The following is a 19,501-nucleotide window of genomic DNA, read 5'->3' as shown; positions in this document are numbered from 1 at the left end:
AAGATCTTCTCCGTAATCTCATGGATACCAAAGTCCACATTTTTTAATCCTTTAGGTATTATTTCCACATGTAGATAACTGACAAGTATCCCAATGATATAATGGAACAATTACCTGGCAAAATGTCCCTCCTAAATCCTATATTATTCCCAGCCTACATCAGGATTCCAGGGGGTCAGCACCAACATGAACTGTGATATCACCCTCTGCTAAGCACTGATGACAGTAAATGGTTGTAATGTTTTTAGGGGTACAAAGCCAGACTTAATCTACCCTTAGTTTGCCATGGAGTGGACCTTCTGCTATAGTGCCCATAGTTGGGAGGATTTCACATCACTTCCTGTTCTGCTGACAATGTTTTACATAAGCATTATGTGGGTCAAAAACACAGCCGCAAAAGCTGGACAGAGGTTCATGTCTTTCCCAGCTTGCAAAATGTAGTTTTTCTTTCTGTCTTCATTGCTGTTGGAAAGTATCCTTTTTATTGTGTTATTACTTTGCCAGTCACAAAGTGATGTGAAAAATCTCCAATGAAGCCCCAGAGAGCAGTAAATAACAGGAAGGGATTCCAAGCCTTTTGCAATACATTTAAAGAAAACAATGGGCATACACTTTAATAGTAGTTTGCTTTGAGCCTGTATATTGCAATGCTAAGATTAAGGATGGCGGAATTAACACAAAACTAACAAAAAGACATTTTGCTTTAGTTTTAGGAATGCATGACAAAGGTTTAGTGAGAAAATATTGCTGAGACAAAATGCTGGTGTTTTGTAATACACAATAGAAATGGGAAAGCTAAAAGTAGAAAGCATTTCAGTCTTACAGAACTTTCAACCAAGTTGACCCCATGCGGTGGTGAATGGTGTTCTGAACTGCCTGAAGGCTCCTGAGAAAAAAATATGAAACAAGACAATAAACCCAACAAGTACCAATGAACAAAGGAACTGGTGGAAGTTCAAGTTCATTTGTATACCACAGCAAAGACAGGCATGGCTCCAGCAACAAGAACCAGTTGGAGTTGAACTTCTGCACATATGCAGTTGGGCAAAAAAATATTTAGTCAGCGACCAATTGTGCAAGTTCTCCCACTTAAAAAGATGAGAGAGGCCTGTAATTGGCATCATAGGTAGACCTCAACTATGAGAGACAAAATGATAAAACAAATCCAGACAAATCACATTGGCTGATTTGGAACAAATTTATTTGCAAATTATGGTGGAAAATAAGTATTTGGTCAATATCAAAAGGTCATCTCAATACTTTGTTATATATCCTTTGTTGGCAATGACAGAGGTCAAACGTGTCCTGTACGTCTTCACAAGGTTGGCACACACTGTTGCTGGTATGTTGGCCCATTCCTCCATGCAGATCTCCTCTAGAGCAGTGATGTTTTGGGGCTGTCGCTGTGCAACACGGACATTCAACTCCCTCCAAAGGTTTTCTATGGGGTTGAGATCTGGAGACTGGCTAGGCCACTCCAGGACCTTGAAATGCTTCTTACGGAGCTACTCCTTCGTTGCCTGGGCGGTATGTTTGGGATCATTGTCATGTTGAAAGACCCAGCCACGTTTCATCTTCAATGCCCTTGCTGATGGAAGGAGGTTTGCACTCAAAATCTCACGATACATGGCCCCATTCATTCTGTCCTGTACACGGATCAGTCGTCCTGGTCCCTTTGCAGATAAACAGCCCCAAAGCATGATGTTGCCACCCCCATGCTTCACAGTAGGTATGGTGTTCTTTGGATGCAACTCAGCATTCTCTCTCCTCCAAACACGACGAGTTGTGTTTCTACCAAATAGTTCTTGACCCACCTCCCAGCTTCCTGAGTGGCTGGGAACCCGGCTCGATGCTGATTGGCTGAAAAGCCAGCTTCCCGGCCAATTAACATCGAGCCAGCTATGCTGATTGGCTGGGAAGCCGACTTCCTGGCCAATCAGCATGGAGCCGGCTTCCCGGGATATCAAGATGCCGGGTGGCAGGTAATGACATGATGCCCGGCTTCCTGATTGCCTGGGAAGCCGGCTCCATGTTAGCGGAAGTACCGGTATTGGTGAGCACCAAAAGATAAATATCGGTACTCGATACCGAAAAAACGATGTTGGTGCATCCATAAAAATAAATATTGGTATATTAATATAGACCTATACTGTACATGGTATATATCTATTTAATCATCAAATAAATTGCCGCAGTCCACGTTAGTAGTATGTATTATTATAATTTTATAGTTGTATTGTGTTTTATTATATGAACTAATTTACTGTATGCAAGGATAATAAGTACATATATAAAAGTAGAGAGTACTTAATATAGTTTTCATGATCTCAGTTCTTACTTTTATTTTTATTCCAATGTGTAGAGATTTTTTTTTTACAATGTGTACCTGGCATTAGTGCCTTCCATACAAGTCAGTGGCTGTATACAGCTATATGCCGCACTTGCATAAACATGCATATGGGTGCACAAACCCAAAAGCAGATTGTCATACATGCGTTTAGGCAAGTCTGACATATACCTGTGTACAGGCACTGATATCTATGTAATGTTGAAGATGTTTCATCGCTTATCCAAGTCACTTCTTCAGGCCTTAATATATAAATACCTATAATAATAAATATCTATGGGAGTTTGTAGTATCTCCCTGACAGAGGATGTATCCTGGAATTTATGTTGTATAGCCACAGGCAGGTGTGTGTATGAGCTCTTAATGGATTGCATAACTGAGCACATATCACAGCAACCAAACAAAATCTGACTTCCAAAGCCGTTCGTATAGATGTGTCAGGAGTCCTTCTGTACATACATTTATGGAAATGCTGAAAGTTCCAACACTATTATTGAGATTTATATAAAAACAGTTACCATTTTTTCCTGAGGACTCCTATTTTGGATAGCAGCTTTTTGGTATTAACCATATTCATGGTTAGGTGTTTTTGCTGGAACTAAAATATATACAGTGGTCACATTTCAGTGATAGTGAATAGAGAAAGAGCTATTTTGTTGAATCCTTGAAACAGGAGGCTAATGGGGATTAAAAGGTACACCTAATCTCTCTTTTACATTCTGCAGCTTTCATTAACAGCAGTCAAGACATCTGCAGTCATAAATCAAGACATCTGCTCTGTTATCTTTAACCGCTTCCCGGCCGGCCGTTGTACATAAACGGCCGGCCGGGAGCTTCCTAGATGTAACAGGCCATGTTACAGCGGGAAACGCGAGCGGGAAACGCTGTCAATTTAAAAACAGGCAGTGATGCCCGTTAACATACAAGCGTACAGCCGGCGGATCGCTTGTACAGACATCCCAACCTGCAAAACCTTATTTCGTATCAGGGAGCCGCTATCTAATAGAGGGAGACTCCCTGAACATCAGGGAGACAAGAGATCCCTGGCTTGTATGAGCTGCCAGCCCGTGTGTCCCCACCCCCTCCCTCCTCGGCCCAACTCCCGTTGTCACGCTGGTCCCGGGCTCCGCTGTGCCCGGTGCGAGTCCGGGACCAGCAAAATGCTTCTCTGACAGGGGATCAGAGGGAGGTTGTTACACGACCTCCCTCCGGTCCCCTCTCCGCTGTCAGAATGCGGAAGTGGTGTATATTACATCACTTCCGCATTCTCGTGTCATCTCTGCTTCATCAGCTTCTTCAGGGGGGTCCTAGGTGACATTAGGGGTCTTGTAGACCCCTGATGCCTCCATAAAGAGGACCTGTCACTTATTTTGCTATCACATAAGGGGGTTTCTTAGCCCCCCTATGTGATAGCAATAAAGTTAAGTGGAAAAAAAAATGTAAGTTCCCCCCCAAAAATTAAAAGTTACACATAAAAAAGAATTAAAAAAAACAAAAAAAAATGTTTAAGTCCCCACCCCTACATACACACATGCAAACATGCGTCAGGTGCGCATTCCTGCGAAAACTATGATTGCGCCCATTACGTCTCACATGTTACATATCGCCGCGAACGTCGGAATGAGAGCTATAATTCTAGGGCCATTAATCACTGATAACACTAAACTGATGAGCTGTAAAAGCTTTTAAAGCGTCACCTATGGTCAATTTTTAAGCATGACATGTTTGGTGTCTATTTACCCGACGTGACCCCGATCTTTTATATTTTACCAAAATAACTGGGTAATAATAATTGTTTCCTAACATAATGTAAAAAAGTCAGTAATTTTCCCGAAATATAGTCAAAAATAAAACCTGCAGTGGTGATTAAATACCACCAAAAGAAAGCTCTATGTTTCCCCATAAAATGGTATAAAATTCATTTCAGTACAGCGCTGCATGACGGAATAAATGTCAGTCAAAGTACCGCAGCGCTGAACACTGAAAAATGGCCTGGCCAGGAAGGGGGTCTAAACACCTGGTCAGCAAGTGGTTAAAGCCTATCTCCAGGGGGGAAAAAAACTCCCTTTGCAGTGAGAATACACCGACACTGCAAAGATTAACTACTCACTTATGTCTAGGGGAGCTGCGTGAAGGACTTTTACTTACCTGTTCTATGCTCACCTCTGTCCTCTATGCTTCGGCTCATGTACTGTCCCTTGCTGTCCTAATGTATAGTGCAGGGCTATGGGCCCTTCATTGTACGTGAGGGCATCAGCGTGCCTCCGACCCCCGGAGCGTAGGGGGAAAGAGGCTGGGGATCAGGTAAGTAAAAGTCCTTTATATGGGTACCCTAGACCTAAACAAGTAGTTAGAGGCTACGTTTACCTTTGTGACCATTTATCCTATTATACCCATATTCAGGGTGCAATATGAAACATGGTCATATCTCAATTCCCCCACTACCTAAATCGCATGGTTCTTTTCCCTACAGGGTGTTTCTTTCCTAATCCATTTACAGATCCGTTAACAGGATCTGTTAGTGGAGAAAATACAAGTCTCATCAGTCATAGCGGCAGAGGGATTTGTAGTTCTCTATGGAATACAAGTGCAGTGATGTTACTGCACTTCTACTCCATTTATCCTTCCTGCCGTTCATGTTACTGAGGGCCCTGTCACACCATCAGGAGTGCATTCCAGTGCGTTCGGCCTCTGGAACCCAACCCGCCCGCCTCAGTTTTATGGGGGACGGCAGGGGGCCTGGCGGTGCATTGAACTCAATGGAACCGCAGCCATGCCACCCACCCATGGTGCGATTGCCAGCACTCGAACGTGTGGCACATTAGTGCCTGCGTTCTGGTCCAGTGCGATTTGAAAAAAATGCTGCAAACACTATGTTTTGCAGATTGCACTGGACCGGAACGCAGGCACTAATGTCCCACGCGTTCGGGTGCTGGCGATCGCACTGCGGGCGGGGGAGCGTGGCAGTGCATTGAACTCAATGGCAGTGCAGCCACACCCCCTGCCTGCGGTGCAATCACCCGCACCGGAATGCGTGGCGCATTAGTGCCTGTGTTCTGGTCCAGTGCGATCTGCAAAAAATTGTTTGCAACATTTTTTGCAGTTGGCCGGGTTGCGTTCCAGAGGCCGAACGCACTCCTGATGGTGTGACAGGGCCCGGAATGTCCATACCGAGGTACAAACATGGATGGGAGGAAGAGTCTGCAGGAGTCAGAGCATTACACCTATGATCCACTGATTGCAGTTGCAATGCTTTATTGACTCCAATACCTGAAAAATACTGTTTATTTTTTCTGTTTGGAAGAAGTGTGCATTTTTTTTATTTTTTATAAAACATGGAATATCCCTTTAACCCCTGCAGTGCGGGGATAGCCCCACTGCAAGAGTGTTCTTTTATTCGGGGTGGGGGTTCATTTCCCTGGAAATTGGTTCTAATCTTTTAGATTGTAAACTCTCACAGGCACCATATTTTATCTTGACTTGTATTGTAATGTCTTTCTTATATTGTAAAGCGCTGTGCAAACTGTGGGCGCTATACAAATCCTGTATAATAATCTTGAGTATATGGAAAAGTTTGCCATACTCTAAATCAAGCAGCTAAGCTTCTAGCAAACTGCATGGACGTGATTAAGTAACTCCATCATACTCCTTTGCTGCAGCTTTCGTTGGAAAACTAGAATTAGCTTGCTTAAAGAAGAACCCAAATAAGCGTCGCACACTGACAGCACACAAACCAAGCCACCGGAAACGGAAAGACTATAACAAGGCGGGGCCATCAACCTCTGAAACGTGTCAGTAGCGATCGCTGGCCGGGGAGCAGGAGTCTTCAGTGGCCATCTTTGTTGAGAGCAAGGCAACCCCCTGTAGACGAGTGGCTAATTCATAGCATGTTAAATACTGAATCAAAAAAGCTCAGTAAGGTGATAGGTATATGTAAACATGTATGTAATTATCGCGTAGGCTTAGAAACAAAACAAAGTGTAGCCTGTATTTGAATGGTAATTCGGTGTAAGACAGGTTCTGCCCTCAACAAAAATGGCGGCAAGCAGCGTCGCGAACGGAGCGTCATCATTAATAGACGTTCTCCCCATTGCTGCTTTGCGTGCCCGTACTATTCTAAGGGCTGAAGATGGCGAATTCAGGGGGTGCCGCGGGTTCTACCGCCCTGGCATCTCTGTGGAGTGATGTGAATAAAGCTGGACAGAATGGCGACTTCTCTCGGGCTTTAAAGTCTATCAATAAGAGTAAGTAAGGGCAGCCTGCACGGTCGTATGTGTGTAGCTCTTCCTAAAATTTCTTTCTTAGGGTGCTGACAGGTTAACAGTGATCTATTGTTTTGGTGCATTACAGTTTTAACCTATCAGGGTGTTCATTCAGTCGTAGCATAGATGTTCAATAAAATAAAACACATTTTCCTTATAAGTAGTTGTGAGTTTACTGTACACTGCAGAGTGTTTAGAAAGTGCCCTCCACTGTTCTAACATATGGATATGTGCAATGACTAATGTGGGTGAGTTCTGCATTCTTAGTTTGCAACGTATAGGCTCACCCCAGATGTCACAATCGGATTGTACAGTCCCCTTTATACGCACAAACGCGCGTTACACTCTGTGAAATGCCCTTTAAGCTCACACACACGCATTACAATCTGTGAAATGCCCTTTAAGCTCACACACACACGCACTACAACCTGACTATACAATCTCCTTTTAGATCTACCGACAGCTGTCTAGTGCATGGGTCTGCCTGTTTGGATACATAGTGATTGGATAGGTTAGGTACATCCTCCTATTACATAGTTTTTACTAAATCCAATGTTAATTGGTACCATTGTAAGGTGTGTGTGAGGGCTTGGTGCGCACCAAATTTGTCCAAGCTTGTGCAAAATCGTCACTGGCACCCCAATTGCTCTCCAAAGTATGAAAGGAACATACAGGCATATTTGACATTATTTGTCATGTAATCTTCAACAAAACAAACGTACTTGTATTGAAAGCCTTGTGTTTACAGCCACTGGTGTTAAATGCTGGCTTTTCCATTTGAACACAGCGGCATTCAAAAGTAAGTCACAGATAGAGACTGCTTGGCTTGGCTTTGGTTTTCATGTGATTTTTTTTTTTTTTTTTTTTTTTTTTTTTTTTTTTTTTTTTTTTTTTTTTTTTTTTTTTTTTTTTTTTTTTTTTTCATGCATGCATATTTGCACATGTTCTTCAGGCTTGAGCATTTACTTGAAGGAGACACTTGTAACACTTGAATATATAAAATGCTTGTTCGGTGCATCTTTCAGGCACTGCTATTAACATTTATGGGAACAAAAATGTGAGATTCTGGCCAAAAAGAGGCACATGTACTTGTTAAAGCTACAAGTGGTAGATGACCCAATGCTCAAGTGTGAATGAGCACCATTGAATGGGATTCTTCATGTTGAGCATTGTCACGCTTCAGGAAACACGGAATAAAACGCTCAGCTGTGAATGGGCCCTAATGTGAAGCTAAAGATGCATTAAGGCATGTTATGTGTTCGCTCACCTCCCGATCTACTGAGCCAACCTGTGACAGTGTCGTTGTCACAGGTCAGCTAGAACTATGAGGTGAGTGAAAATCACTCACCTCATAGTTCTCCTTTAATTGCAGAAGAGACATGTGATGTCTCCTACAGTACAACAAACTATGTTTGCATTTCTTTTTAGAACGTTGCCTTGAGCTGTGCATTCACATTCTCGGCACACCTTTGAACTCCTGTGTGCTTCTGCTGGACTTGCATCACCCCCCTTCTGGCCAATCAAGATGGCCTAAGACCTGGTAGAAGCTGGGGGGTGTCAGTGCCGGCGAGGGAGCTTGCAAAAGGTGCATTGCTGGGGAGGCGAGTATTTGCAGACTTAATTTCTACTTGTAACGCAAATGTATCTTAATAGGCCCTGATGTGTCCATGGAAGGACTGGGCAGATCATAAGCAGTCTCATGACTGTCATCCATAGTGCCATAAGGCCTCATTCACACTGGAATCGGCCCGCACGTACAGCTCTGTGCACTGCTGTATCGGGCAACTCCTGGGAAGAACAGATGCTGCATGTGATTAGTACGCAGCCCCTGTCCTTTTCTATGGGACTACGCGGCCATACGCTCACCTCAAATGCAGGTCTGTAGGGGTGCATGTTTCCTGGCTCGGACGCAGACAGTACGCTTACCCACACGGACGTGCGAGCGTAGGGCGTTGTATGGCTGCGTAGTCCAATAGAGAAGGACGGGGGCTGCGTATTAATCACACGCAGCACTTGTCTTTCCCGGGAGCTGCTCGGTACAGCCCTGCACGGAGCGGTACGTGCGGGCCGATTCCAGTGTGAATGAGGGCTAAGGGTGTAACATGAAATATGGTCACATCTCAGACCCTCTTTATACCCACCTTACCCGAATCACGCGGTACTATCCGCAGGCAGCTGCTGTTTGAAATCGGTGTAGCTGTGCATGGCCCTGCCTGCACATTCATGCATCCATCAAAGGATTGAGGCATTAAAACGAAAACACTTGGCTCTGGGCACTTTGGAGTTCAGAGTCAGACACTAGTTCGGTTTGCATTGGCTAAATACAGAGGAGATATTAGGGGGCTAATAGACCGAGGGCCTGTCCCCAGTGAATTACAATTACACAGGAGGCTTGTCAGCCCCTTTGTCATAGCAATAAAGTTAAGTGGATACTTTTTTTCTTTCAAGTGTTTTAAAAAAATATATATAAATTGAAGAAAAAAGAAAGCTTCCACCCACACATGTCCATTAACATGCACCCTGTACATAAATGGCTTTTGTACAACACATACTGAGTCTTGGCTAAGTACACCAGAATGAGATTAATAATTCTTGGACCATTATTTAAGATTATTACTTGATTGATAAGCTTTAAAGGTTTGAAAAACATCACTTATCTATGATGGTTGTAGTTTGTTGCATTTTCTTTGGAGCATGTGATTTTACATCTTGATATATTTGGTATCTATAAACTTACCTTGGTCTCCACTCAGTTTGCAGATAATTTGGAGATTGTATTTTGTTTGTGTACGACTAAAATGTAATTTAAATGTATCAAATCAGCTGCAGTCAAGGCTTGGGTATGCTGACAGCAGCACTCCACTGTCTCTCAGAATACAATAGCCCAAAGGAGGGATTTGTTATAGATTTCTTTTGTTCAGCCTGCGAGATGAATAAAACAAATCTTAAAGGGTTTCAGAACCCTAAATTTTTTTGCATATATCTACTGCTAGCAAGCGGTAGATATATGCAAAAAGTTTTTTTTTAAACAACTTTAAACGTACCCCTGTCTTCGCCACACGCTCCCGTCCGAAAATGCTGTGGCGGCCACAAAGCATCTTGGGGCGGGCACATGCGCCGTTCACATTTTCGGCCGGGAGACGAGGAGAGACACAAGGTAATTCTATGGACGCGTGCACACGCATGCAGACACAGTGGGACAGAAAGTACCAGCAAGGACAGAGGAGTCAGCGCTGGATCGGTGACCCGCTGGAGAGAAGGCTGAAAAGGACAGGAAAGAGGAAGATCAGATTAAGAGACATCATTTAAGGTAAGTGCTTTAATATTGGGGGAGGGAAAAAAAGTTTTTGACTTTAATGTCACTTTAACTAGTATAGCCAGCTTTAAACCTAATTCTGTCTCCTATACATAGTAATTTCTTGTGATTTGCCATTATTAACAACTGAGCATAGTATAAAAAAATAAAGTTCTCCCAAATGCATAGCACCGTGTATGTTTTTTCTGATTTTGGTGTATTTTTGTTTTGCATTTAGTAGCATTTTAATTTTTTTGCTCTTTCAGTTTTGCAGGTGGCAAAGGATGATGTCAAAGCATTGCACTGTAAAGTGGTTTGCCTTCTTCAGAATGGAAGCTTTAAAGAAGCCCTTACTGTAATAAACAACAACACTAAAGTGCTAACTAGGTAAACTCGCCATATTTGTGAACACCATATATTCTGACTCCGATCGTTGTGATAGCGAAATATATCCCTTGCTGAGACCTCTATGCCTGGCCTGTATAAGCAGATATACTCACTGCGGACAATCTTCGTCAGATAGCTGAACTCGTCAATACCGATTCATTCAAAAGAGGTGTTTATTCTTTAACATCAGGTTACAGCAGATGATAGGAACAGCAGTTGAACGGTTATAGTATTGTGCGGTCAGAAAATGATGCCTTTCCTACGTACTGTGCAGATTACATGTGTGTCCTTGTTACATGTGGCTAGTAGCTGTGGCCATGACACAGGAAGTACTGCACACAGGAAGAAGGGTGGGGCTACATACAGAGAGGAAATACATCGTAGACATCACAAAGAATCACAGAAAAACATGTACATTACAACAAAAGGCCACTAGATGGCAGCATAGGATAACACATGAATTTAGCTATGAGAAAATATATAGGCAAACACACTATGTAAAACTTCTATCTATACTAACTTCTACAACATATTCTATGCCCCATTGGGGCGGCACACCATAGATCATGGTTTTGTTGTAATAAACCATAGAGCAGAGTATTATTTACCCCCAGAATACATTTCTCCTTTTTTTTTTTTCTGCTAATACCCAGGGCTGTAGATCGGCATTTCTCATCAGCAGTAATGAGAGACCTTTTTATTGCAAGTTTTACTCCACCAAATGTGGAATTCTTCACACAAAAAACTGATGTTAAAGTATTACTGTGCTTTAATTTAGTAACGTGTATGTAAACCCCAACAATGAACCTCTCCTATTTGCTTCATTTTGGTGTGTTTTTAAATATGCTATTGGAACCTGTTGATCTTATCAGAAATGTTCTTTTTACACTTACGGTGTTATTTCAAAGAGCCCTTCTAGTTGTTATATTGCACTACAGCCTTCATAACTTACAGGAGAACTATGAGATGAGTGATTTCCACTCGCCTCATAGTTCTAGCCGACCTGTGACAATAAGACTGTCACAGGTCGGCTCAGTAGATCGGGAGGTGAGCGAACACATACCAGGTTCACTCACCTCTTGATCCTGTCACGGCTCTCTGCCGTGACAGGGGGAGGGCTGGATTCCCCTCTCTCCGCTCTGATCTGCCAGCGCTGACTGGCGGAACGGACGGGGGAGGTGGCCGGTACAGCTGGCTCTGCCTCTAGATAGGCAGAGCCAGCTGTCACTCACGCAGCTGGGCGGATCCCGTCATCTACGTCGGGATCGGCTGCGGCGTCTCAGTATATATACTGAACTTAGGGTAACAGGAGGACGCTAGTTTGTGTCCTCCCGTTACCCTAAGGAGAACTATGGGGAAAAACACTGACCCCATAGTTCTCCTTTTAAATGGTGTAGAGATCTGAGAGTGGGAGTGGTTGAGTAGTTAAGTAAAAGACACTGGACAGGGCTAACACCATGAAAAATGCTGTGTGTAATACTGCGTGCTGCTGAATGCAAAGTCAGATTTTGTTAAATAACATGCTACCCAAGGCCCAGTCAGTTGAATGTAAGGAGCTCCTTACTTTGGGCTAGACCTTTTTTCTTATACTGGCCACATATGCTTGGCAGTTTGCTAAAAGAGTGAAGAAACCATTGAAATTGAATTGGAGAAATGATGGAAACCACAGCTTTGCCAGTTGAAAGCATATTTTATTATTACCATGCAAATTTCCACTTTTTGGTTACAAGAAACTGGAAATAAATAAAAACATGGCTGGCAGTTTGCTGTAGTTGAAAGTAGGTCTGCAGCTAACTATTTTCATCGATTAGTTAGCCGTTTAATTTTTTTCGATTAATCGAAAATTAAATAGTCTTTTTTTCTATGTGGGTTCACCTAAATTGTGTTTCCATTAGTATACTTTAATGTTTTGCTTTCCTCATTGCTATCACATGGGGGGTGGGGGGCTCACAAGCCCCCTATGTGATGGCACATTGGAGGTGACGGGTTCGGTTCTTTTTAAGGTGACATTAGGGGTCACCGTAAGGTGACCCCCCTAGTGTCATCTTTCCACTTCACTGGATTCAGCTGGTGAGGCAGCTGAATGTCAACACAGCAGTCAGTGGCTTGGCGCAATAGCCAGCCTGTTATTGGTCATATTAATTTGCAATAGCTGACTGTCAAACAGCAGAGGAGGGAAACTGAAGAAAGCTCTCCTTCAGGTCCTCCTCTGCTGGTTGACAGCAGGCAGTGGGTGGGTGCAATAGCTAGCCTGCTATTGCAATTTAAAATACCCAATAGCAGACTGGCTATTGTTTCCAGCCGCTGATGGGAGACTTGACGCGGGTGTTCTATCAATCCCTCGGACTCGAGTCCGAAGGAATTAAAAGAACACCAGCAGAAGAGGGGGTACAGGGGAGCAGAGGAGGAACGGAGCAGCAATGGGGGTACGGGGCGGGGGGGCAGCGGGTGATTGCAGAGTCACCGCAGTCTTCTCTCCCCACTGGTGCCGGCTGCAGTAGTCAGTGTCCCACTGCCTCTGCTGATACAGGCGGGGAGAGCAATGGGGATTGAAAGGGACACAGACCGCTGCAGCCAGCACCAGCTGGGAGGACAACGGAGGAGCAGAGCGGCGACAACTAATCAAAAATCAACTAATCGATGATAATCGTTGCCAACTATTCTCATTATCTATTATAATAAGTTGACAGCTGGTAGAACGCTTTAAAATCATCAAATGTAGGGTCAGCAATTTTCGTATTGTGTTTTCATTCAGCCTGCCTCTAATGTGGCCAATTAACTTTTTTGTTTTTTGCCAATTTCTGTAGTGACATAATAGCATTTGAAAAGGCATACTGTGAGTACAGGTTAAACAAAATTGAGAACGCTTTGAAAACCATAGAAAACGCTCCTCAGAAGACAGATAAACTGAAGGAACTCCAAGGACAAGTGGTAAGTTGTTTTTGTAATTAATATTTGTGTAATCATGGTCAAAGGAAAAATATATTTTCTTATTTGATTAGATCAGGAAGCAAGGAGAATCTGATAGCAATAAAAAGGGAAGGGTCAGAACCAGTTTTTTGTTGCTGTCTGTGACACCATTAAGATTTACCTAACTCCTATTGTGTCACTTGGACAGAAAGTGGTAGGAAAACCTATAACCGGTACACAAGCAGCAGTAAAGAAAAACTGACACGTTAGATACCAATCAAGACTTCTGTTTCAGATGGTCCTTACAACTTCCATAACTTGGCATTCACCCTACTTCCACATACCAAGTAAACTTTCTCCTGACGTAATGCCCTCCTATCCATGTGAAACCAGTTGGAAATCTCTTGGTTCAGAAGATTCCGTGCTATCAAAATGGCATACCTCCCCAAACAACTCTACTTTTTTTGCATGTTACTACAGCAGTTCCCAATTTCATTCTCCACTTCCTTCAGAATAGGATAATTTACATTTTATATTCCGGGACTCTAGGTGTTCTAGAGTCCATAGAGCTACCACTGATGACCCAAACTGAAAGGAGGCTTTGGAATCCCGTTTCTAGTAGACTACTGTAAGGCAGCCCATATTGCTCAGTTAGCTCTCCTGTAGACACACAGTGAAACCCCACACTATGGTCCTCTTGGATGTGATTGATTGCAATATCCTCACTACTCTGGCTACTGATAAACACACTTCTGATGACACTGGGTCTTTAACACATTCAATTAATGTATGGGATTCCATTAAGTTTTCCCAAGATTTTCTCTCACCCCATCTGCTATTGCTAGGCCTGGTGAAATGCTCTCTCTTCCTACCAAGGGTTGATTCCCCAAGCAGATTAAGATGGTGGATAAGCGAGGAGTTTACACACTACTAACCTTTTGATAGTATCAAATCTCTGGAATACTTTCAGGAGTCACATGCAGCTCCTAACCAGGAACATTTTAAAGTACAACATTTTTTTTCTCTTCTTTGCTGAAACTGACGGAGACCCCACTTATCCTTACGACCTTTGGAAAAAAAATTTGTAAAGACCACAGTTCTCTAGGTCTAATCTCTGAATTGTCTCTAAGTTTAAAACACACTTGAATGGGACTGTGATTAAAGGAGAACTATGAGGTGAGTGATTTTCACTCACCTCATAGTTCTAGCCGACCTGTGACATGAGACTGTCACAGGTCGGCTCAGTAGATCGGGAAGTGAGCGAACACATACCGGCGTTCGCTCCTCGATCCTGTCACGGCTATCTGCCGTGACAGGGGAGGGACTGGATCCCCCGCTCCGATCCTCCAGCGCTAACTGGCGGAACGGACGGGGGAGGGGGCGGGTACAGCTGGCTCTGCCTCTAGACAGGCAGAGCCAGCTGTCACTCACGCAGCTGGGCGGATCCAGACATAATTGTCGGTATCCGCTTCAGCTGCGGCGTCTCACTATCCCGCGAGCTGTAGCTTGCGGTATACTGAGCTTAGGGTGATGGGAGGACGCTAGTTTGTGTCCTCCCGTTACCCTAAGGAGAACTATGGGGAAAAGCCCTAACCCCATAGTTCTCTAATGAAAACCTATCATATTGATCACCCATGAAAGAGTTCTTTATAACATGGATAACTTATTCCCACCCTAATGCTGGGGCATTATGCTTTAAAAAGACAATTGGAACGATCGGACCTCCCCTAGAGATGAAGACCCTCCCAAAAACACAAACGTGACATGTTTTTGATTTTACCTACATGATCCAGAACTAAATATTAAAAAAAAAAAGTTTTGGCTGGCATTCTGCTTACACCAAACTTAAACGGTCATAGTTCTCTGTATTCTCATCATTCTCTGTGTAGTTGTGTTTTATAATGTGTTGCTGTGTGATAGTAAATATTATTTGCTATCGTTAAGCTTTATAGGTTGGAACGGTATGAAGAGTGCTTATCAGTTTATCGAGATATCATTCGTAATTCACAAGATGATTATGATGAAGAGAGACAAACAAACCTTTCTGCTGTTGTGGCTGCTATGAGTCTTTGGGAGAAGAGCACAACTGTAAGAGCCTTTTGTAACTTGCTTTCTAACTCGTGTGTATTTGTTTCTTTTGCATTAACAAGTATAGAAACGGGACTTGCCAGAAACATACTATCTAAATTTTCCATTTCTCCTTTGTCACAGTCGGCTTAGAACTATGAGGTGAGTGGAAATCACTCATGTCATAGTTCTCCTTTAAATTTTAGTAATATAATTCTGAAATGACAAATATGTGCCCTTTTTGCGCACAAGCTTGAAATTCAAGTAAGAGACAGGGAATATAAAACTTTACTTAAAGGAGATCTTCAGGAATTATTTTTTTCTGTCACACATCCTGGCTGTCCATTTCAAAATACAGATCTTCAATTCCTCTTATAGGAATGCAGCATTAACATTCACTGACTGCTTCTAGTCCTGCACATAATTCTAGTGGAATTAGTCACTGCCATAGTGACCCCTGGAATTCTATTACAGCGACTAATTCCATTCAAATAATCACAAGGACGAGAAGAAAGTGAGCTAACAGCACTGCTGTGCTCCTATCGTTTTTTTAGGGCAGCTGTATGCCAGATAGGACAGCACAGAGGTAAGTGTACTTCGCACATTACACTTACCACCCTTTCATAAACTAAAGTGATATTAAAGTCAAAAGATTTTTGAGCTATTTCAAATACTGTTGAAATCCCTTACAATGGATGTTGCTCATTGATGTATAAAAGGTTTAGCTTCCTTCAGTGAGCTGGTTCCTCAGAGCAATGACCTTTTGATCCTGTTTTAGGGTGGCTTCTTTCCCTTGCCAGGTCCTATAGAGACACCCTTGTGTGTGCTAGTAAGCCATGTGTGTCTCCACAAAGACACAGCAAGGCAAGCCACTTCCCAGCTCTCCTCCCAACCTAGTATATGGATTGCTGCTGGAGACTATTCTGTCTTGCTGGAGACTGTTCTGTCACTTGAGATCTTGTACTGGACAGATATTTCAGGGGAGCCAAGCTGAGAGTTGGAGCCAGATGTTTGGAAACATGATTGTAAGAGCTTGCACAAAAATGTATAGATATCTGTGAAGGTTCTCCTTCATCCAGGTCATGGTATATCTGTAAAAAATAAGTCAAGGCAACTGGACTTGCTGTATTTTTCTTGAAATTGTTTCACTGAACATCCAACCAGCTTTCTCAATTCAGAAATTATCTGGCAATAAATATGGTGAATGCCTAGACTCCAATTATGCAAATGCAATAAACACATGGCTATGACTTACAGATTATATAGATTGGAGTGACATTCACCATATTTATTCCCAGAATTTTTTGTACAAGTCATTCTGAATTGAGAAAGCTGGTTGAATGACTAGTGAAACATCTTCAAGAAAAATACAGCAATTCCAGTTGCCTTGACTTATTTTTTGAAGATAAAAATGTATAGAGATACTTGCTAGGCAATGTATATTTCTTTGCGCTTTTAATACTACTTTAATTCCTGGGGTTCTCCTTTTAATAAAAATGTGCTTTTTGATGTTAGGCAATATTCGTTTATTTTATAACTTTTTTTTTTTTTTTTTTTTTTTTTTTTTTTTTAACCCGTTTTTTTTTTTTTTTTTTTTTTTTTTTTTTTTCTAAACCGGATTTTGTTGTTTTACAGGAAGATTATGGCTTGCAGGAGACAACTTATGAACTATGCTTCAATGCTGCCTGTGATTTAATAGGGCAGGGAAAGCTGAATGAAGCATTGACAAAACTGCGGGAATCAGAACGTAAGTGTATTGTAAACCTTGGCATGCTCTGTGGGCTGGGTTGGAAATCATGCACATATTTACCATGTCTATAATCTAAGCTACTTTCTATCCTGCTGCATCATACCCTATGTATTCTTTTTGTTTGTGTTGCCTTGGCATATGTAGACCCCCAGAAGAATTTTAATAGGGACAATCCATGCAGAAAGTGTAGGAAGTGCCTATGGAAACTAATATGTGACTCATTCTGTAGGCAGCGTTAGTCCTAATTCCCACAGAGATACAATCTCCTCGTTTGTATAGAGAGAGGGCAACTTGCTGAGCTTATGAACGCTGTGGAATCCAAACTGTCTGCTCACAAGTGCTTGACTGCTTATAATAAAAGCAGTCACAGCTCTAATGAGCTGTCTGGTTACCATTTCTCCACTGCAACAATCACAGGAAGTAGTAGACATTATTTGAATGGGTGTGAGTAAACATGAGCCAGGAAGGATCGGAACATTCAAAAAAAAAATGTATCCCCTACAGAGGCATAGCAATAAAACCAGATTTCCTAGCAGTGTGAGGAAATCTAAGAACCTCTGCCAGAATTTTATTGTTGTCTGTGTCCTAGTAAGGAAGGTCTGTTCTATGGTAAAACTGACAGCTTTGAATCCTGCTCCTATCCAAAATGAAAAACAAGTTTTAGCTCTGGTATAAACTTATACCTACCTAAAGTAAATAAAGTTTTAGGCCTAATGAACAAGTGCCTTAGTGCAGGTTCTCCTGCACGTTCAGTAAACGTTTTAATCAGCCGGAAACAGCTGTTGCATAAAAGCCTTCAGGATGCTCTACAGCCGCCCGATTGCGGGTCCCTCCTCTATGCTTATTAAAGGAGAACTATGGGTTAAGTGGTTTTTTTCCCCATAGTTCTTAGGGTCATGGGAGAATATAAACTAGCGTCCTCCCGTGACCCAAAGCTCAGTATATCGTGAGCTACAGCTCACTGTATACTGAGACCGCCGCAGCTGCGACGGATCCCGACATTACTGTCGAGATCCACCCAGCTGTGCCATTGACAGCTGGCTCTGCCTATCTAGAGGCAGAGCCAGCTGTACCCGCCTCCTCCCCCGTTCATTCCTCCAGTCGGCGCTGGAGGATCGGAGAGGGGGGGGGGGAATCCCTGCAGGGAGCCGTGAGTGGCAGTCACTCTCTACAGGGACCGGATTGAGAAGTGAGCGAGCGACGCTATGTGTTCACACACTTCCCGATCTATTGACCCGACGTGTGACAGTTGCATTGTCGCACGTCGGCTCGAACTATGAGGTTGAGTCAAAATCACTCGCCTCATAGTTCTCCTTTTAAACATTCACTTTGCTAACTGAACATGTTCCATATTTTTACCAAATCAGCCGTATTGTGTAATAGATGGCCCTGGTTTATCCAGAATTGCGTTTTAAGCTAAGCTCTGGGATGAGCAAATCTTTGTCTAAAAATAAGAGGCATGTGTATCCTTACTGCAATATTGGTGTGCTTTTTGTTTTTCTTCCAGTACTGTGCAGTAATCCAGTGTGAAACTTGGAGCTTCCTGTAATAAAGACCGGTCACTGCTGCTCTCTTCTTGTGCAGGGTGACTGGTCTTGTATCCGGCTCCCTCCCGTAGTTTTCTGCAGGTAACCTGTAGTAGGTGGACATGCTGGGCCCCTCACACAGCTCTGCTGTCGGCACAGACTATGTTCAGTACACTGATCATATGACTCCTGCCTTTACGAGGTAATAACTTTGTAAAGGCATTTGGTGCACCCAAGTGGATTTATATTCTTTGGGCACAAAAGCTTTCATTAAAATATACTCCACAATAGCCACAGAGTTAATCAATATTAGTGATCAGTTTTAATTCTGCTATTATGTATAGTAAGGTTTGTGTTTTTCATATTGTGTGTTCATTGCATTTGAGCCATTTTAAAGTAATCTTTTCCTAGGGGATCTATATGGGGGCTGCCATTGCAGGCTTCCTTTCATAATTCTGGTTGCCAGGCTGTAATACGTACTATTGAACGTATATGCATATCAAGAAATTCACAGTACAGTATAGTCGGAAGTATGTATACTGATCCTTTTAGTTCTAATACTCCAACATCAAGTATGCAGATGAGAACCAGAAAACTAGCATTTGCAGCATGAGAATTCAGCAATATCAGGCTCTGTTTCTCTCGGGAAAGATTACATTGTAACCCCTTAATGACTGAGCTTGTTTTTAGTTTTGTTTATAACTGACGCACTTTTTACATTTTTGCTGTGTGATTCTTCCACGGCAGTAATATACTTTCCTACTAAGGACACCCACACATATTATATATTGTTTTTTAGAGGACAGATAGGGCTATATATTCATAATCACATATGTGCCTAAAGCCTCACTTAGTATGAATAAAATATGAAAATAAATGAGGAAAAAATTTAAAGGAAACACTTCTTCTTTTTTTTTTTTTTTTTTTCGCCCGTTTTATGTAATTTTTTTAAAAAAA

At 42.5% G+C, this 19,501-nt stretch overlaps 1 protein-coding gene across 2 annotated transcripts in view; it reads left to right on the top strand.

Moving 5' to 3' along the window:
* The first annotated feature begins 6,403 nt into the window (after positions 1–6,403).
* The window catches only part of SRP72 (signal recognition particle 72), a 27,866-nt gene continuing 14,768 nt past the window's right edge, over positions 6,404–19,501 (top strand). For both annotated transcript variants that reach the window (XM_018563360.1, XM_018563359.1), the window contains exons 1-5: positions 6,404–6,591; positions 10,171–10,291; positions 13,099–13,222; positions 15,146–15,289; positions 16,904–17,015. In XM_018563360.1, coding sequence (XP_018418862.1) covers positions 6,477–6,591; positions 10,171–10,291; positions 13,099–13,222; positions 15,146–15,289; positions 16,904–17,015 — 616 coding nt within the window. In that variant the 5' untranslated portion in view covers positions 6,404–6,476. The remainder of the gene's footprint in view (positions 6,592–10,170; positions 10,292–13,098; positions 13,223–15,145; positions 15,290–16,903; positions 17,016–19,501) is intronic.

This window comes from Nanorana parkeri, unplaced genomic scaffold, assembly GCF_000935625.1.
Source record: "Nanorana parkeri isolate BGI_ZX_2015 unplaced genomic scaffold, ASM93562v1 scaffold659, whole genome shotgun sequence".
Classification (NCBI taxonomy): domain Eukaryota; kingdom Metazoa; phylum Chordata; class Amphibia; order Anura; family Dicroglossidae; genus Nanorana; species Nanorana parkeri.
Note: the sequence above shows the minus strand (reverse complement) of the source record. Positions and strands in the feature narration are given on the sequence as shown.